Source organism: Bactrocera tryoni, chromosome 3, assembly GCF_016617805.1.
Source record: "Bactrocera tryoni isolate S06 chromosome 3, CSIRO_BtryS06_freeze2, whole genome shotgun sequence".
NCBI classification, from domain to species: domain Eukaryota; kingdom Metazoa; phylum Arthropoda; class Insecta; order Diptera; family Tephritidae; genus Bactrocera; species Bactrocera tryoni.
Genome location: NC_052501.1, coordinates 31210316 through 31232198, shown reverse-complemented (window position 1 = coordinate 31232198; position 21883 = coordinate 31210316). Strand labels below are relative to the sequence as shown.

The 21883-nt window shown below is 36.0% G+C and overlaps 1 protein-coding gene across 1 annotated transcript in view; it reads left to right on the top strand.

The window, feature by feature from the left end:
• Positions 1 to 21883, top strand: part of LOC120770052 (lissencephaly-1 homolog) — a 37667-nt gene that overhangs the window by 9151 nt on the left and 6633 nt on the right. The window contains exons 2-6 of the mRNA XM_040097171.1: positions 6930 to 7007; positions 7065 to 7365; positions 19439 to 19595; positions 19652 to 19829; positions 19892 to 20027. Coding sequence (XP_039953105.1) covers positions 6930 to 7007; positions 7065 to 7365; positions 19439 to 19595; positions 19652 to 19829; positions 19892 to 20027 — 850 coding nt within the window. The remainder of the gene's footprint in view (positions 1 to 6929; positions 7008 to 7064; positions 7366 to 19438; positions 19596 to 19651; positions 19830 to 19891; positions 20028 to 21883) is intronic.

The following is a 21883-nucleotide window of genomic DNA, read 5'->3' as shown; positions in this document are numbered from 1 at the left end:
TGTTCAGCGACTTTCTGAATTTCATGTTTTATAATAAACCAATTACTATTGAAACATTATAAGAGTGTTATGATTTTATAAATACCAACACTTTGATTTCCCAAATTCTTCGCTTTCGATCATTTCATTGTTAAATAAAGTCCCGAAATTAAGCGTACAACTATTAGTTCTAAACACTTTGAAACTGAGCACTTCTTGATAATTGTGACTATAGCTAGTTAAGTCCAAACAGGATTTGTGTTTTTAAATGCTACAAGAGTCTCCAAGAGAGCAGTTTCATATGAAAATCTTAATATTCTTCTTAATCTTCTAGTGGTCTGTTTGGTAACATTTTTTCGCAATCTTCGAAGCACTTCAAAAATCATTTTTTTATCTTCTTCAGCTCCTCCTTCGATGCCGTCTTTATCTCGTCAAGAGAAGCGTAACGTCGTCCTTTCTATGGGCCTCTTCAGTTTAGGGAACAAGAAAAAGTCACAGGGGGCCAGATCTGGGGAATACGGTGGCTGCGGCATCATTAGTGTGTTGTTTTTGGCCAAAAAGTCGCGCACAAGCAACGATGTGTGAGCAGGGGCGTTATCGTGGTGCAAAAGCCAATTTTTGTTCTTCCACAAATCCGAGCGTTTCTGGCGGATTGCTTCGCGCAAATTGCGCATAACTTGGCAATCGATACGTTTAGGTTCTCAGCAACTTCTCTAACGGTGATTCGACGATTGGCCAATACCATTTTCTCCACTTCATTAATTTTTTGTCTGTTGTTGAAGTGCTCGGGCGTCCGGCACGCTCTTCGTCGTTCACATCTTCTCGGCCTTCTGAGAACATTTTGTATCACCGATAAACGTTGCTTCGGTCCAAGGTAGCTTCTCCGTATGCCACAGTCAACATTCGGAATGCATCCGCGCACTTAATTTCGTTTTTCACACAAAATTTGATACAGGTTCTTTGATCCATTTTTTTGAATAGGTAGAAATCGAAGACGATCCAAAACACGTGCAAGCAAAGCAGCTGTTAACAATTAAATGAACATTCAAAATGGCCGAGCTTGTCGGCATAAGTGAGAGACATGAGTACCAACATAACGCCACAAAAAATTCGAAATTCGAATATACGTAACCCGCGAAAATTCAAAATTCGCGATACTTTTTGAACACACCTCGTATCTCTATTAAAACAGCTAATAAAACTATTATACTCAGTAGCATCATGTTGCGAGAATATATATATTTTCTGCGAATTTGCCCCACTTTGTGTCAGAATTTATGTCAAGACATAGTATACATGTAATGTTGGTAACACCCTGCGTGATGTTGGCAAGCGGCAACCAACTTCACATTTCAAGGAGTAGCGAGAGTTGGTGAACACAGTTGGCAAAATACAGTTGGCGAAGAAGAGCAAACGCAGCGGATCATATATTTTTCTATTTAATTAAATGCCAATTCATTTTAACTTAATTATAAACAAAATTTTCTAATAAACATAATAATCACTTTTTACATACATACATATGAATATTTACATTGAAGCGGGTTGATTTATAGAAAGATAAAAAAGCGAAAAATCATGTTTGAGGGAAATATTCTACGGATTTTTCTGTACAACTTTCCATATGAGAATATGGGTCTAAAACTGGTTTTGAACGAGCGCTTCTTTAAGAGAAAATAAAATTTTCGGGATTAAAAAAATTTCTTCATCAGTTTTTGAGATATCTATAAAATATCTCATAAATTTAATACATAGGTGAATTTTGAGATTCTATTGATTATTTGTCGGAATAGGCCAGATCGGACAACTATCTATATCACATATCTCCCATATAACCGATTATTCAGCTATTTTATTTTCCAGTTATCCAAGCTAAGAGCTTGTAATTTTGCAGAATATACTCTGAAGCAAAGTTCTTCAGTATAATCCGTAGAACATTGCCTGCAAACACACGACCCGCTTTAATGTATGTTCGGGGGTTTCACTTTCAAGTTTAGCAATTACATCTCTACCTCTACCTTCGCCTTAATTGGTGCGTAGACACGCTTACGCGATTATAGCCGAGTTAACAACAGCGCGCCAGTCGTTTCTAAACAGTGATCAATTTTCGCTACGTGGCGCCAATTGGATATTCCAAGCGAAGCCAGGTCCTTCTCCACTTGGTCCTTCCAACGGAGTGGATGTCTTCCTCTTCCTCTGCTTCCCCCGGCGGGTACTGCGTCGAATACTTTCAGAGCTGGAGTGTTTTCGTCCATTCGGACAACATGACCCAGCCAGCGTTGTCGCTGTTTTTTAATTCGCTGAACTATGTCAATGTCGTCGTATATCTCGTACAGCTCATCGTTCCATCGAATGCGATATTCGCCGTGGCCAATACGCAAAGGACCATAAATCTTTCGCAGAATTTTTCTCTCGAAAACTCGTAATGTCGACTCATCGGTTGTTGTCATCGCCCAAGCCTCTGCACCATATAGTAGGACGGGAATTATGAGCGACTTATAGAGTTTAGCTTTTGTTCGTCGAGAGAGGACTTTGCTTCTCAATTGCCTACTCAGTCCGAAGTAGCACCTGTTGGCAAGAGTTATCCTGCGTTGGATTTCTAGGCTGACATTGTTGGTGGTGTTTACGCTGGTTCCAAGATAGACGAAATTATCTACAACTTCAAAGTTATGACTGTCAACAGTGACGTGAGAGCCAAGTAGAGAGTGCGACGACTGTTTGTTTGATGACAGGAGATATTTCGTTTTGCCCTCATTCACTGCCAGACCCATTTTCTGTGTGCTTCCTGCCTTGGAGAAAGCAGAACTAACGGCGCAGGTGTTGAGGCCGATTATATCGATATCATCGGCATACGACCACAGCAGCTGTACACTCTTTATAGAAGATGGTAAAAGCTAGCATCTACATCTCTACCTACTAAGTATAATTTTTATGGAATACAATTTAATTTTATGTTACTAATGTGTTTTTGTATTTATGTAATTTTTAGTAACTAGTTCTATATATGTTCGATTTGCCCGTTTTAAGCCATATATATATCTTATACCGAAGGTCGTTCAGAACGTGGTATGTCTCCAATGATTTGTACAAACACACAATTTGAAACAAATTCTTTATTCGATATTTTTGTCCACTGTAAAAATCGCAACGCACTTCTGAGGTGTACCGACTTAACCCTTCGTTGCATGATTTTATTTCCGTGGGAATAACAATTTTTTTTTGAACTTATTATTAATGTGGAAATTTAAGATGACAAATTCGAAATTTTATGATTGCCGTGTTTCTAGCAACAGAGTTACGTAACAGGAACTTACTGATCTAATATGCTCTTTATTTTATTGAATAAAAGTGGACAGAAGATTATTAATTACTTTTACAATAAATTTAAATTTATTCGATATGAAATTTTTTTTAAATCAATTTCTAGATTTGCTGAAACTTAAATTAATTTCACATTTTTGCACCTAATATACATATGTATGTATGTATATTAGAGTGATTCAAAAAAAAAAAAATTTTTTTTCGTTTCGTACTTGGAAAAATAGGTTTCTAGACACCTCTAAGAATGCCTCTCCAAACATGAGTTTTTAATTGTAACGGGAAGGTCCTCCTACATACAGTTTTCTATTTTTTCTTATTATCAGATTGAAAAGTTTATCTCTCGCTTCCAACTACTTGAAGAAATATCTTGTTCCTTGGATTTTGTAGCAAATTGAATGCTCTACAAAAGGTCTATTATGATTTTTTCGTAAACCCAACCGTTTAAAAGATATTAACGGTTGAAGTTTGATTATTTTTGGAAAAATTTTTATTTATGAATTTTATAACTCAATACGAATAAAAATATCCAAATTAAAGAGAGAGAGAGAGAGAGAGAGAGAGAGAGAGAGAGAGAGAGAGAGAGTTCCCAGTGAGTAAATTCCACGTTTAGATAGCTTGTGAAATATGTGTAGTAATTATAAAAAAAAAAACTTTTTAATTTTTTTTGTTGGGGATCTTAACTTATCTAAATCTTATAACTATTTTGGGACTTGATCCCAAATCAATTACCTCAGGTAGTCTATTGATGCTCTTGTTTTCTTGGCCAGTAAATGTTTCGAAGTTTTAATTATATCCAGATATACCAAACAAAACATACAACGTTAAATTTTTTCGAATTTATTTACTGACATGTGTCCTGTATTAATTTGTTGCCTGCTATTGGCGTTTAATATCTTCGAATATTAGGGATTTGAACAAAAGTAATCACAATACATATCACTAAAAACTTTTTCAGATCTTGATTTGTATGTGTATATCTGTAATTTTTTCGCGGTGTTTTTGATAATTGCATAAATTTGATTGATTTAGATCATCTGAAAAAAATGGTTTAGTTTTCAAATTGTTCTCTCATACTTTTCCTTCAAAGGCTTTGTAACTCCGGCGTCTACTACAACATTAACTGCATTAAAATTATGTATTGATTGACTTGCTTCTTCCTGGTTATATTCGTATCGATGTATATCCAATTCAAAATTTGCTTCATCATCATCAAAATACTCATCTTTAGCGCCCTAAAAATAAAAAATTAGGCTTAAATGCATGGTTCGTGTGAAGATTGAATTTGTTACTTGGGCAAGGAAATCTCCAAACTAATAGGAAATACATACATTTTATTATACATTCTGAATAATTCACAAAAATAATCAAAATTTAGCCCTGCGTTTTCAATATATCAGAAATAAGTTTACTCTTTACTAAGTATATTCACAAAAATTCAACAATATTTGCGAAACCCAAAGGAGAATAGTGATGACCTACAATTTTCATTTAGCGAAAAAATAACTAAATTAAAAAACGATATAGCTGCCAGATCAACAAGAAGTTAACATTGCAGGTTAAGGTGTAAGCACTTCTATAGGGTACCGCTCATATTAGGCGTAGTAATTAAGGACAGTCCTATCAACTTATCAAATGATTTTTTTTTTGAAATATCATAAAAAAAGTGCCTCAACTGCTGGCGTGATTCCAGCTGAATGAGTAGCTGAAACAAAAAAAAATTTAAAAGTTTATTAAACTTAAATATATTTTCTATACAATGAACTACGATCTTTGAAAAATATCAAAAATTAAGAAAATGGCGTAATTTTGAAAAAAAAAATCGTTTTTTTAAGAAAAAATGGTCGTTTTTTTAACGCGAAATTGACAATTTTCAACCAATCAAAAAGATCGTAGTCTATTGTATAGCAAATGTATTCAGCTATGTATATTCAGTTTTAATTTAAAGTCGATCGGTCAATTTCTCGTTGAGTTATAATGTCAGCAATTTTGAAAAAATGTCGTTTCGAAAAAGAAACGCGTTAAAAGGTTTAATTTTATATGTTTGCATCTCTGAGCGGTCGCTGTACAGAACCAGTGTTTTCATTCAAAACTATTTATTATACAGTCGTAACGACGTAATATCCATTATAATACGTACATTTATTTTATTACGATATTTAATTATTGGCAAATACATATGTACATATATGCCATTAAGTCAAAGGGAAGTTCGAATTTTTAAACCGGTTCCAATCCAAAACTGCTGCAAACTCTTGATGACTAAATTGCATCAAATAACAATATTAAAAAAATTTTAATTTTTGAATTTAACTTAGATATTTATTTTACAATAAATTAAGGCCTAGAATACATTTAAAGTTTTGTATTTTAGAGCTTAGCCATCGTTATTCTTTAAGCATATTATTCAGTAAGATCGATGAAACAAAAATTTTCTCTCGTATTAGTTTTAATTTATGTAAATTATTATGGCGTATAATTAGTTGTTATGTCAACACAAACTCAAGCCATAGACCAATTAAAGTTTTGTATAAAAACTGCTTTGATATTTTAATACTCTTGCAACCAGTTGCTACAGAGTATTAGAGTTTTGTACATATCACCTAAAACTAAGCGAAATAGGGTTATAAATACTATATATAAAAATTGTCAGGATGACGAGAAAAGTTGAAATCCGGTTGACTGCCTGCCTGTCCGTCCGTCTGTTCGTGCAAGCTGTAACTTGAGTAAAAATTGATATATCTTGATGATATCCTTCGTACAAAAAAAAATTTCGAGTTCGTAGATGGGCGTAATCGGACCACTGCCACGCCCACAAATCGCCATTAACCGAAAGCGTACAAAGTGCCATAACTAAGCACTAAAATAAGATATAAAGCTGTAATTTGGTACAGAGGATCGCAGTAGCTCAAAATTTTTGAAAAAGTGGGCGTGTCCCCGCCCTCTAACAAGTTTAATGTACATATTTCCTAAACCTATAACTTTAAATAATTGATAATCCTCCTATTATAATGGTATGTCTGTATGAGTTGAAACGGACCAATATTTCCCTAGCCCCCATATACTTAATATAAAGATTTTCGAACTTCGGGTTGACTTTGTACCACATATACATATGTGAGTTATCCCAATGAAAATAAGAGAGCGTGTTTTATTCATAATAGTGTACCTTTGTGCTCAAAATCGATAAATTTGAGCGAAAAGTTGGCCTGGCCTGTATACAACTAATACCATCCGGCTGACTTTCTCTATAAGATTAGTTTTACACCTTAAAGTATTTCCCTGGCTTTGATTCTTGCAAGTTGCAAGAGTATAAAATATTCGGTTGCTCTCGAACTTAGCTCTTCCTTACTTGTTTCCAATTATTTTTAATTTTTAAAGAGGTTCGTCAGTATATCTTTGGATATTTTCGGTAATAAAAATTTGCAGAAATATTATTTAAGCATAATTCCTTCGCGTTTAATAAATGGACCCAACAATGTAATCCATTCGTTTATAAAAAATTTGATTATTACGTCCTTAGAGGGCATGTTTATAGTAATTTTAAGAAGAACGCGTTGTTTTACACAAGTTAAATAAAATCATTTCATAAATTTTCAGCGGAACTTCCCTAAAATATTCTACTTTTATTGGACAAATCGAATACTGTCAACGTCTGCTCTGACGAAGAACATGAAAATGGTTTTGTCGCAGAGGCAGCGCGAGGAACTGTAAGATATATACTTTATCTTTTCATAGTACTTGTTGTAAAAAGCATTGAATTATAGGAACCAAGCGATTGCCGATTATTTAGGCAGTAGTGGATATTCTGAGTCCTTGGATGTATTCCGCAAAGAAGCCGACGTTTCTACAGAAAATGAAAAGAAAGTCAGTGGACTCTTAGAAAAAAAATGGACTTCAGTTATTCGGTTGCAAAAAAAGGTTATGGAGTTGGAAGCGAAATTATCAGAAGCTGAGAAGGAGGTCATTGAGGGCGCTCCTACTAAAGCAAAACGAAGCCCCGGTGAATGGATTCCACGTCCTCCGGAAAAATTTTCTTTAACTGGACATCGTGCTAGCATTACACGGGTAAGTAAAAGTATATCATATTAATTAATCGAGCTACATATATACTCGAAACGTAAAATAAAATTTGTCGATATTGCACATATTAATGGTTACAAATGAGATCTATTATTTGATAACACAGATCTAAAGCTATTTTGGTGCCGCTAAAAGTAAAACTTATGTTAAATATGGTCTATATATGTTTTTCGTTGCCATCGTTATCCAAACTGACATTAAAATACTCGAGCTTCTTGTGCTTCCCCTGATATTTGGGCAATAAGCAAAATAGCGTTTTTAATAATTTCTTTCGGGTCCGCGTATGAAGTGTTTATGCAAAAAGAGGCGCATGTTGACTACGTATCGCTTTCTATTTTTCTACGGAGCCGGTTGCTCTTAATTTAGTTTGTGCATCGCAGTTCAGTTGTCATATTGAGGGGACGTGCTTATTTTTTGTTTTGTAATTCAAATTCTATTTTGTTTTAATGCCGTGTGTTTGTGGTCTAAGAGCGGATAGTGGTCAGTCTAAGGTTAGCTACTACAAATGCAAAGAATTTGTCAATTTATCACAGACTGATATAGATTTTTTGCTTAAACCTAAGATTGTACCAACAAAGTGCTGATCAGTCACAAAAGGAATCAACGGAATCTTTGTTGGTGGAGCATCATTATTTTAAAAAGGTAAAACTTGTTTCTAAATTCTTTTGTTGCTGAAGTTATTTCACTCGTGATGTGGAATTGTATGTAGTTTAAGTAAGCATATTTCGTTTTGAAAGAGCTTAATTTTTTTTGTTTTATTAATCTGTGAAATGAGCCCCTTCGGCCCCATTGTGGACTGTTTCCTAAATAGTTTTTGACCGGTCTTGCAAACATGAGATCGTGCAAATGATCTACTGGTCCATTGTAACAGCATATTAATACCAGTTGAAGTTTACGTCGTGTAGGACGTCAACACTTTTTAAGAAGTTTAGTAGAGACTTGATATCCAATTCTTATACTTCCTTCAGTCTCTCGAAGTGTAAAGATCCTAGATATCTAGTTAGTTGTAGATAGAGCAGAGGTGGTGGTCTAGCGTCTATCTTCTGATTACTTCTATGCACTTTCTATAGCACATGTTAAAATCGTTAAAAACGGCTTACACATGATCTTGCCCTAAGCATGTTCCTAAGGCATTCCATCTCACCGGCATTTCAATGTTAAAGTCATTGGAGCTCATTCGTATAATAGGCACAGTGTTAAGCCTTAAATATAGTAGATTGCCATCGATGTTGTTAAGTGCCCAAAGTGTTTTGTACTTTGTTGTGATATTTGGAGAACGTACTCTACTCTTTTTCCTACAGGTTGGAAGTAGCGCCCGTACACCCTGAAAAATGCGTGTTTATTAGGTCTTCCAATCATTCCTCACTGTTCCCAGACCCTTGTACACATTTTTTGCGTATTAGCCTAGAGGTAGTCGGGTACTTGGATAGTAGTTTCCTAAGCCTAGTTACCAAAGTTGTCTTTTCCAGCTCTTTTAGCTCTGCGAATTTCCTTTTTATATCCGCCACTAAGAACATCGCATAATTCCACCCAGCAAAACTCCTCATCGGTTATCTTGGCTCTTTTAAAGAGTTCCTGAACAATGGGTCTACGTGAAACGAGCTCCCTGTTCCACCAAGGCGGCTTCGAACTACGCTTTGCATGAGATGGACGGCATGCGAAGTGTGACGGTCCCTTCCTATATTTCAGTTTTTAAAAGTTTCACTTTTATTGTGGGGCGATAATTTTACAATTTTCCTATATACCTATGATCAGAAAACGAGTGTGTCCGAAGCGCCTCCCAATCTTCAATCTTAATTATTATGCATGTAACAGGATGCAAGGAGTAGTGTCTCATCTTTTCCATCCTTTACAGCCACTAGTATAACAGCCCTTTCCTTGTTTGTTGCACTCGAGATTTATGTAGAGTATGACGGCGACTTTAGTCCAAATATCATATTTTCCGAAGCTATCCATAGTTCCTGAACTACAACCGCAGGTTTATCTGAAGAACCTTCAGTTTCTTGTTCTCCTGGTGGGGTTGCATCTCCGGATTACCCTTTTCTGTTTGGCTTCCAGGATTTCACCCAAATCTTTCTCAACCTCTCGCTCCTCCAGCGGGTTTACGTTATTATGGGCTGGGTTGCACTTTTTCATATTTTGAGGCAGCTCCGCTCTACTATCGCGAGGACGACCCTCTCCCAAAAACCTTGATGCTTCACCACTACTTCGTTTACCTCATTCAGCCAGCCCTAACCATCAAATTTGACATTGGCATGCTCTGGTCTCAATCTTTTTTTGCGCATCCATCAGCTTCAACTCCACTACTTTCCTACTCCTCTGCTGCGCCACGATTAAGTGCCTCTTGGCTATCTTACTGGCCGGTGTCACGGCTTCGAAGGTTAACGGCTTATTTTGGTTTTTTTGTTAGACGCCGAAAAAACAGCCCTTGGTCGGATAAAATCCGAGTCAATTCCGGTACGTAGAACCGGCTGTCGTTGGAATTATTTTGGTCTCCCTTGACGCTTTGCTTTATAGCGTTGTCCTCTCGTTTCTACCGTTTGCCTGGCCTCGCTGTTTTGCTGAGAGCAAACAGCTGCCTTTTGACCGCAATCCCCTCCTCTATTCGTGGCGCCTCTGCGTTGTAAAGCGGGTTTAGCAATAGTACTACAGCCGCTGTAAACTTCTCTCTTAACAGCAGAGGTGTGGCCGCTGGCAACACAGCAAGTAGACGCACTATATCTGCCGGTGAAAAAGAAAATTGTTTATTTATAATTGCATAGCAAAACTTGTTATTTTATCTAAGATTATTATTAGTAATATAGTAGTATATAATAGTAGTCTGCCATCATTGACAAGCTCCATCTTCCCCGGATATTTTTCTCATTTCCTTAATATCTTGGTGAAATCGTTCACCTTACTCTTAACTCACATCTCTTGAATTTTCTGAAAAGTAGTCGAAGGGGGAATAGATAAAATGTAGTTTTAGACTCATTAGGCAATGACAACCACCTAAAGTTTCAAATTCTTTTAATCTTTTTACGTTATATCTCTATGACAGACAATCCACCCCCCTTTTTGAAGATCCGTACCCATATCTTGTGATCAACTGTGGATCAGTAATAAGCCGTCGAATATCAGAACCTTTGACACTAAGTATTTGGAGCAATTTTCATCGCTTGGATGTGCCTTTACAAAGAATGATGATTTTATGTAGTATTTCGGTCCCATGAGTAATGGGACGAATATCTGATTGTAGATTAGAGTATGAAATTAACTGCTTGCATTTTGAGTCATATCTTTTCACATTACACGAATAAAAGTAATGTATTACTGCGACTATTTTGCTCGCGAGTTCACACGTAGTTGTGCCGCGCCTCTTCCAACACTATCGAAACGGTGCGGCTCAGGTTACAATAAGTTTATGTTTTAGCTCACACAGAGCATACTTTATTTTGAAAGTAAAGACAGTAATTTAATGTAAAATAATGGAATAAAATTATTCCTATATACATTATTTATGAGTTCAAGTTGGATAACAAAACCCGTCCATTTTAATAAAAATTTTCCGTTTTGGAAAAAAAATTGACGTTTTTGAGTATTTTTTTTTAGTTTTCAGAACACTTATATGTGAATGCCTCCTTTTACGAGGTTTGTACAAAACGTATGGCGAATTTTGAATTTTCGCGGGCTACGTATATTTGATTATCGATTGATTTGTTGCGTTATGTTAGTACTCATATCCCTTACCTATGGTGACAAGGTAGGCCATTTTAAATGTTTAGTCAATTTTTGACAGTTCCTTCGGTTGGAAGCGTTTCGGTTTCGGTTCTGCGATTATTGCTTATTCCAAAAAATGGCTCAAAGAATCTGTATAAAATTTTGTGTGAAAACCAAAAACCTTGGACAAACGCAACGTTTCTCGGTGGTGCAGAATGTTCTGAGAGGCCTTGTTCCCAAAACTGAAGAGGCCCATGATAGGGCGACAAGACAAAAACTACATCGAAGGAGGAGCTAAACAAGATCGCAACAAATACATTTTTAAAAACTTTACGGATTGAAAGAAAAACGATGTACCAATTTCGTAATACTTTTTGCACAAACCTCGTATATTTCGGAATTAGAAAACATAAACAAATATTAATCAAAGAAAATCGTTATATTGCTCTTCAAAATATTCTCCAATAAGGGGGTATTCTGGTCTAGAAGCATGAATTTCAGGTAATTTTTAAAGTGTCGTAAAAAAAGGCAATTAATATTTTTACTATCCATTTTTTTATGAGTTATTTGTTAATTTTAGAAGTACAGAAAAAAAATAAAAACTAAAAAAAGTAAAAAAAATTATGAGCTGACGGAGTGGGGGATCTCTAAAAATTTCCACGTGACCATACCCATGATTTCAACCCTCCTAGTTAGCGGAAACCAAAAAAAAAGATTATTAACCTACATAGAATAATGTAGCAATGGCAATGGACTACGGAAAAATGGGGAAAAAATTTGTTCACAAAATGGCGACTGCCTGAAAAAAAAAAGTTTTTTTGGATCACTTTTTCTGACTATTTCGATTTTTTTAAAAATAATAAAAATAAAAAATTGGGGATGGTGCTAGTTCCAACAATAGACAAGCCTATAAAGAAGACTCTATAAAAATTTCAAGTAAATCGGTCCAGTAGAACCTGAGAAATCGTGGGTATCGTTCCGAAAAAGTCAGTTTTGAGAAAAACGCGTTTAAAGTTTCGCGTAAAGTCTTTTGTTCGTTTAGTTCCGGCCGAAACAGTTTGGATGCCGGGTCAGAAAAATGCCTATATCTCCGAAAATCATTTGAATTTTGAAAAATCCTCTTGTACACATATTCTTGAATAGTTAAACTTTGAAAATAAAAAAAAATGTCGAATTTTTTAAATTTCTAGATCAGAATACCCCCTTAATATCTATACCATTTCGCATGCGTTTGAACCAATTGTCGAAGCTCCATTGCCCCTCTGAAATTAAAAAGAAATGATTCAGTTTCAAGTCAGTACCTTGCGGTCGATGTTTTGAGTACTCAAAAATGCAGTTGTTTCAATCGATGATCAATCAATCGATTTCTTGAAAGACAATTGGCAAAACCTGGTTTTGTGCCACTCAGAATTTACTACTCTGCGTTCTAGTGGTTTGGTTGCGACGTGTCAGGTTTTCCCAATAAAACACAACCATTTGCTTGGAAGTTCTTCATGTGTAAACAACTTTTGTTCGATTTGGCTCATCTGAAAACAGCCATACAGTCGAATGCTGTTTACTTTCGGGTTCATACATACAAATCCACTATTAACTTTTATCGTATGATTTTAATATACTCTTTCTACAATCAAATGTTTTTTCAATATTGAATATATATAAATGATTTGAAAAAGCCAGAGCATTTTTGTTGCAGATCTGTGTTAGCGATATACATTGTGACAAAATAGTACCCAGAAATTATAAATAAAACGCAAAATATTTAATTATTTATCAGTATTTATTTTGTAGCCTTCAAAGAAATCCCCACCAGATGTAATACACTTATGCCAACGATTTTCCAGTCCTCGATGAACTTTTCTGAAGCACTTTCTGGGATGGCCTTCAGCTCCTTCTGCGAATTTTGTGTTATCTTTTCGATCGACTGAAAACGTGTTCCATTCTGATAATTGTTGACTTGTTTCCATGTTTCCAACCTATGTCTTATCGGCAGTTATAATGCTCTCCATGAATGTGGGATCGGAATTTGCACGATCAAGCATGTCCAAAGAAAACTGTTTACGGTACTATTCCAGAAAAAATTTAGCTTTATCGGGACGTGCCGAGCAAGAACGCGTTTTATACCAAATACATCTACCAAAATCATTCAAACGGACTCGCGAGATGTCGAGCTATAATGCCATCTGTATAACACTTGCCTAATGATTTTAAGCCTATATCTTTCACTTTTTTTTTTTAATATTTTCAGTTGAAGAGGTCGAAGGTCGTTCAGAACGAAGCATGTCTCCAACGATCTCTCGACCATCTTTGAAGGTTTTGTACCACTCGTAGGCTTGTGTTTTTAATAAAACTAAATCACCGTAAGCCTTTTCCAACATTTGCAATGATTCTGCACAGGAAATTTGATTACAAATACAAAATTTGAAAAAAAATTTTTGTTCGATATTTCTATCCACTGTAAAAACTACTACTAAAGTGTACCGACTTAAGCACCTGATATAAACAAACTGATGGACAGATCGCGCGCATATTTGACATAGTAATTAAGGACAATCCTACCAACTTAGCAAAATACATTTTTTTTAATATAATTTACCCGGGGAATTAAATTAACATTTCCGGATGCTTTTATTGTCACAATATATACGAGCCTAAAAGTATATTCAAGATTTTGACACCGGGGTACGACATCTTCTGGGTTATTAAACCAAATTTGTTTTTACCATATCTACCAAAGATTTTTTTGATGTGCTCGAGTCATATATGATATCTGATCTCAGAAGAAATGTTGATGCGGATCTGAAAAAAAAGTTATTTTTTTTATTTGACACTTACCGCTGAGAAGTCTGCAGGAGCATAATTTTAAATTATCTACATATACATTATGATGGCCGGAATCAATTAATTTAAACTTTTGGCTTTCGTACGTGCGCGGCACGGCTCTCCTTCGTTGACAGTCAGTTTAAAAGAACGATAAAACTCATTCGCCCAACAAAGCACACAAGACATTCCCAATTGACAATTGACACTTCTTACAGCAGTCGTTCATTCTGTTACATTCATCGCATTCTCTTACATTCTATTACATTCTATTGCACTCTTACAGTTCAGCCGTCCTGACATTAAACCGACCTCGGTTTACTGATAATATATATTTACTTAATATTTGTTATTCTTGTTTTTTTTTGTTTTTTTTTTTTATATATATAAATATCTTAACTAATATTAATATCGGAAGTGTTGTCTTTTCTCACCTCTGGCACACATTTAGAGTCTGGATTAATCCATAATTTCAATTTACTTGCTTCTAACACTCCATCGTACGGCAGTTGTGTAATTTGACACCTCTATATCCCGTATCACATACCGATCATTCGGAAGTTTTTTATATATTACGTAAGGACCGCGAAATCGCTGAATCAGTTTTTTGTTATTACCCGCCGTGGTATCCACATTTTTAATAACCACAAAATTCCCCACTGAAAATTCGGGTGCCGCCCTGTGGTGCTTTACCGAAGTACTTAAGGTTATACTCTTGAGATTTTTCTATGTTATTCAGCGCCTTTTTCTCATATCGTATAAGTCTGTTAACTGTTCATTCGACTTCTCTTCCAAATATTCCGTCAGTTCGTCTACTATTTTACCTCGTTGTCCTATCCCAAACAGAAGTGCTGAAGGTGTATATTTTGTGGTGGAATGTACTGAATTGTTAATGGCATATTCTATCTCAATTAATTTTTTTGCCCAATCCGCATGTTTAAGAGGTTCTGATAATTTTGCTAACATCGGTGTCACTACTTCATTCACTCTCTCCACTTGTCCATTTGCTTTCGGGGATGCGGTTGCATTTCGCACTTGAACTATGTTGTGCTTTTGCAAAAACTCTTCAAATTCTGCTGAAGTGAAGCACGTTCCTCTATCATCTATTATTCTACGTGGCCTACTGTAATTCATAAAATAACTTTCTAATGCACTGCAGACTTCTCTTGTACTCGTTGCTGTTGCAGGGTATAATTTCACATATTTTGTAAAGGCATCGATGACCACTAAAATGTACTTCTTTTTTGATATTATCGACGGAAGGGGGCCTAAGTGGTCCACATGAATCGTATCGAAAGGTATCGGTATTTTGGGAATACTGTGTAGAGTTGCTGCATTATTATTTGAAGATGCTGGAATAGTAAATACACTTTAGGCAATTTCGAATAAAATTATGTACGTAAAAGTTTTCATCTGCGAGGAACCAATAATATTTTTAATTGCTGTACAGCACTTTTCTGTAGCTAAGTGGCCCATTTTCTCATGCGTCGTTCTAATTATATTATTTATCATTTCATCAGGGACATATAGCTGTGAGTGACCTGCAGGTGATTTATGGTACACTAACCCATCTTTCAACTCAAAATTTTTTCACTTCAGATTGTTCTAAGTTTTGTCGCAGTTCTACAATGCGGGGGTCTCTATTTTGCGTAACTTGCAAGTGAAAATCTAATTCACGCAGTGTCAATGTATGCAATTGTTTGATTAGTTCTACTTAAGGCATCCACGTGAGCCATGGATGTACCAGGTCTATGCTGGATTGAATAATTATAATTTTCTAAGAACAATGCCCATCTAGCAATTTTTGCTGAACTGCTTCTATTATTTAACGTCATAGCCAACGAATCACAGTCAGTAACAATTTTGAACGGAATGCCCATTAAAGTAAGTATGGAAGCGCTTAAGTGCATAAATAATTGCTACAAAGTTTCTAATTCGGTAACTGTTGTAATCTGGATTCTAAGGGGCGGAAGTAGTTTTTGAAATTGCTTGCCCCAAAACCGAAGTCGCAATGTAATTCTGTTTCAGCTTCAGGGTTGTAAATCGAGGGGCCTCTAACAATTTTGTACCGTTTAGGTGTTCAAATGCCTTGGAGAAATGCCATTGGCAGTTCCATTTCCTTTCTATTCTTAGATATTCCAGAGTTGCCAGCAGAGTTATTTCTAAGCTAAGTATTCTAATTCGTCGTAAGCAATCGGCATTTTTTGGGCTGAATTCGAAGACCGTTTCGAGAGCAAAATTTCAAAAAGTCTCTTAAGGGTTTTCAAATGAGACTTACAAATCTTTTCGAAGCTATTAAAATGTCATCCATAAATACTACCACTAACCCCTCTTTGATGAGGTCACCTAAAATCAATTTTACGAAGCGCATAAATTCAGCAGGAGCGTTGCATAAACCGAAGGGCATATATAAATATTCGTATTGACCATCAAGAGTCACGAAGGAAGTGTATTTTTATTGAATCAGGATGCATCTTCACGTGATGATATCCACTTTTAAATCAATAACCGAAAATAACTTTTCCCCAAGTGTTCAACAATGCAATCGTCGACTAATGGCATAGGAAAATTATCGCGTATAATTATTTTGTTCAGTGGTTTATAATCTACACATTTCCGGAGGGAGCCATCTTTTCGGTACAGGTACTATTGCAAAGGCATAAGGTGATCGACTTGGTCTAATTATTCCTTCTTTTAACAAATCATCTACTATTGCTTTTATTTCATTTCTCTCTTTATGGCATAATCGTCTTGGTCTACAGTATATAGGAGTTTCATGCGTAAGGTTAATTTTCATAAGATATTCTAATGGCTTAACTTTTTCTGAAGGAAATTCGAAATAAACTTTGTTATTGTTTGTCGCAACTCTGATGACAACCTTGACGGAAGATGTGGATTAATGTTCTAAGCGAATTCAAATCGGAAGGCACAATAGCACATAAATTTGCAAATTCTAACTCCATCGGGCTGATATTTGACTTTTCTTCAGTGTGTTTCACTATTATTTTCTCTTTCTCCCTTGTAACACCCCTTGATTAAGCGATTCAATTGTACTCTTTGTGTGACAGAAGTGAGTGGCCAATAAATCAAATGAACACAGAACATCAGTAAGTTTTGACTCTAACTTCGTACAAATGGCAGCTTTATTTAATTCTTTCAATCTTTTCGTATCATAAATGTATTTTATTTGACACATTGTAATATTTGCTTTTTTCATAAAATCACGGCCTACAAGCATCGGTATTGACATAAGATTATTCGGCAAGGTTAATAATTTCTGATTGATTGATTGATTTCGGAAGTTTATTTTGCAATTGATATTCCCATACGTCTTGAGTCTATCATTTCCTAGGCCATTGTACTGAGTCTCTTTCAATTGATTTGGTAATTCGAATGGAACTTCACTCCGTTTGATTAAACTGCGGGGCTGCCCGAATCAAATAAACAAAAATATTTTTATTTAATTTAAAGTTTTTACCGTGTTCACTGTGTTCACGGTTAGACTTATCAAAAAAACAACACTTACCATTTGCATTTCACTAATTGGTTCCACTCTAGCATCATTCATTCCGTTGGCATTAAGGACGGCAGCAACAGTGGTACGGTGTGGGCATTCACGATACACATGTTCGGTGGATGAGCACTTAAAACAGGAGTTCGCTGGTCGTTTCTGGCAGTGGACATTGGCTTTGATAATGCCCGAATTTGGAGCAATTGTAGCATCGGATTGTTTCCATGGTTGGAGCTGCGGTAGGGCGAACTGACGTGGCGTTGGCCGCATTTGATCGATGAGTTGTTGGCTGAAGTGCACTGGCCGTACATTACGATTAATTATTGCTATTTGTTTTGATCCTAATGGTGGTTGGAAGCGTAGACGTTCATATCGTTCCGCAAATTCCTTCAGTTCATTAATAGAGCGTGCTGGAAACAAATGACCGATTCTTGATGAAGTGTCACCTGTTCCACTAATAATCATTTCGATCAATTCGTCTTCCGTAATTTTTGAATACATCGCTATCTCTTGCATATCCAAAATGTAACGATGGGTAAGGGTTTCATCAGGGCGTAAGCGTCGATTTTTCAGCAGTTGATACACTTCATTCATTGTGCGCATGCGGCCAAATTCACCAATAAGTTTAGCTTTGAGCTCTTCATAATCGGATACCGTAATCGTGCGTGCAAAAACCTGGGCTGTTCCACTCAACATACGACGACATGCAATGAATTTCATACGCTCATCGAATTGCAGCATTGCAAAAGCATCATCCAAGTCACTAATCCACTTATTCACATCGTAATGGTCATCGGCTGTAAATTTAGACATCATTGATTCAATGACACTTACGTCAGTCCAACGGGTTTTTGCAGCAGGTGCTTGCTGTTGTAGCGTAAGTTGATTAATCTCTGCTTGAAGCATCAACAGTTCGCGTTTTTTACGCAATTGGATCAGCAATCGTTCGGTTATCTCATCTTCGTCCAAATTGTTTGAAATTGTAGCACTTGGAACAACGGTATTCATTTGCACGGTTGTTACAGCAGTGGACAATTGGGCACTTGTTGTAGCAGTAGCCGATGGACCACTTGAAACAACAACACTCATAGCGGGGGTAGTTACCAATGCACGTGTATCAGCAGTTGACAATTTAGCACTGACATAAGCGGCAGTTGTTGTTACATCTGTAAGCACATTTGAATTTTGAACACTCGTAGTGGCGATGAACGTAGGTACACTCGTAACAACAGGTTGAATTGATTGCACAATCGTAGCGGGAATTGAAGTTTGAGTATTTTTGTCGGCGGCGGCATCTGGATCTTCAAGGGCATTCGCGTTTTCCTCTTTTTCACTTGCTTTACCGTTACCTCGGAAATGTATTCATCATATGGCGATCGCAACTGGTTCATCGTAGCATCAGGATCGAAGGTGAATACCCGTTTGCAGTAGCACTTTCATGACTTGGGCACGTGATAACAAATTCAGACATCGTGGCAGCAACAACAACAATCAGGAAAAAAAAACGTGGTAAATGCACTGTCTACAGAAAACGTGGAAGGCGAAAAACGAAGAGAATTCTGGTTTCGGCAGTGTTTTTTTTTTTTTGTGTTTAATTATGCGGCAGTCGATTTAAATTAACTCCATCACTTCTGAGATGTGATGGCCGGAATCAATTAATTTCTAAACTTTTATTTCGTACGTGCGCAGCACGTCTCGCTTCGTTGACAGTCAGTTTAAAAAGAACGATAAAACTCATTCGCCCAGCAAAGCACACAAGACATTCCCAATTGACAATTGACACTTCTTACAGCAGTCGTTCATTCTATTACATTCATCGCATTCTCTTACACGTTCACAATACATTTCTATTGCACTCTTACCTAGCATATATATTACAAAAACAAAAATGTTGAAAAGTATTGGGCTGCACTGAGGACTCCGGCCCGAGAGGGGCCCCTCTCTTCTTCACTGCATAGAACTAGAAAAATTTTTTTGTTAACCTGCGTAATAGTTATCAAAATAAAGTACAATAATTGCTTTTTTCATTAGGTGGCATTTCACCCAATTTTTGGTTTGATGGTTTCATCATCAGAGGACGCTACTATAAAAATTTGGGACTTCGAAACTGGAGAATATGAACGTACTTTAAAAGGTCATACCGATTCTGTTCAAGACGTAGCATTTGACGCCCAAGGAAAGCTTTTAGGTGTGTATTAATTATGACATCTGTTTTATTTACCTAAGACTATATTTTTATTTCAGTATCATGCAGCGCTGATTTATCCATTAAATTATGGGATTTTCAACAAAGTTACGAATGCGTAAAAACAATGCATGGTCATGACCATAATGTTTCGTCTGTGGCGTTTGTGCCGGCTGGAGATTACGTAATTTCAGCATCACGAGATAAAACCATAAAGATGTGGGAAGTGGCCACAGGGTATGAAATACTGTTAATTACCATTTATGGTTCCGTTTGTGATAGTTTTTCAACGTTATTAGATACTGTGTAAAAACATATTCTGGCCATAGAGAATGGGTGCGTATGGTTCGTGTGCACCTGGATGGAAGTATATTTGCTTCTTGTTCAAATGATCACTCTATTCGTATTTGGCAAACGAGTACAAAGGATTGCAAGGTATGTTATTAAATTATACAACTGTTTATAATACATTGAACTTTTATCTTTTTATCGAAGTTATTCAGGGAATATCACCAATAATAAAATTGTATTTTTATTATCTATTTTGAAATAAGGCGGGTTAAAACGTCTTTTAACACCATTAAATAGTATAGGCTAAGTAGAGCATCTGCCATCTCACTTATCTAAAAAAAATGCGGTAATATTTCAGGGCCAATGATGTTCCCTGATAAACTCGATTAAAACTTTATTCGGGCAAAAAAATTAAGTTTTCGGACTTTAACATTAAAATATGATAAATTAAATTGCGGTGGAACATACAAAACAGTTGTATGTAATTATAACTTCTCCGCATTGAATGCGAATTATTCTATTGGTTCCATGAAATCAAGCTTGCCTATAAACTAAGAACTAATTTCATATTCAGTTTCTTAATTATTTTGCAAAGTTATTATAATATATTTGGCTGATATTCGAATTTGCGAACAAATACTACGGAAGACTTAGGGCAGATATTATGCTTCAATAAATTACGCAGCTCTACGAAGCAAACCATTTTTTATTGTCCTGGATATGTTAGCAAATTTTGAGGTTCTCAAATGCCCAGTTTTAGAATTTCTTCATGAAAGTATTGATGATCATCATGTATTATACACCCTGAGGCTGCTTATCTGAAATATGCGAAATATGTCGGAATATAGTTGTAAGGTTATTCTAAAAATCAAAAGTGGATCTAGAATTACAGTTTACAAAAAGTCTTGTTTTACACAATGACGTTTTCGTTTCAAGAGTAATTCGCACGGACTGCTCAAGAACATTGATGTTGCCAAATACCCAGATATAGGTACAGGCCATCAATGGATGTGAAAAAGGCTGAAACATCTACACAAAAATTATACCCTCAAAATGAATTTAGTGATTTAATACAACAATTCCGAACTTAGTATGGCAAAGTTGCAAATATTCCAGAAAATTAAGGTTCAAGTTAAACTATCTCCGTAATAATCTCGATAAATTTTCGGGGGTTTAAAATCATCGTATTGTGGAAAGACCTTATCAGTGTAGCTTTAAGCCTGGAAAGTCAATAACTGACCAGATATTCATCCTGCGCAAAATCTTGGAAAAGACCCGTTAGAAGAGGACTGACACCAGTGATCTGCAGTGAATAACTTAGCTTATGATTATACTTTCAAATTCATTATTGTTCACTCAAGCTTGTTTGTTTTAGTATGAACATGTCTCATAATCATTTATCGCTTCCACTTGGCTCTCTATACTACATGGCGGCACACCAAATTAGAGTAAACCGAAAGTTTTAAATGGCAACAGATTTGCCTTACTAAGAAATGGTTCAGACGACGATGCGAAGGGTACCACCATAGTCGTTAATGCTAAACCACCTCCAATATATTTGCGTAGCAGCGTAGCAGTAGCTCTTGTTGCTAAATTAAGTGAAATTGTAGGTACTAACAATTTTCATATAGTGCCTTTGAAAAAAGACAATATATGTAGATGAAACAAAAATCCAGTCCTACACTGAAAAAAGTTTTATGGGATTTTTTTTATGGGAGTTACATTTTTGTCAAATAAAAACAAGAACTATTTTCACATGGCATTCAAGCGCGACGTAACCAAATGTTACAAACATCCCGTAATGAAATATTTGCAATCTCAGATAAAAGTTCAAATCCCATTACTTTTAAGAGTAATACTATGCAAGGAAGCTATGCAAATGTAGTGAAAGGAAACACTGTACAAATGCAACTGCCGCAAAATCTTCCAAATGAAGGTATTGAAACTATGATTATAAGTCTTACACAGTTTGTGCCAATATTTATGTATACCATGCAAAA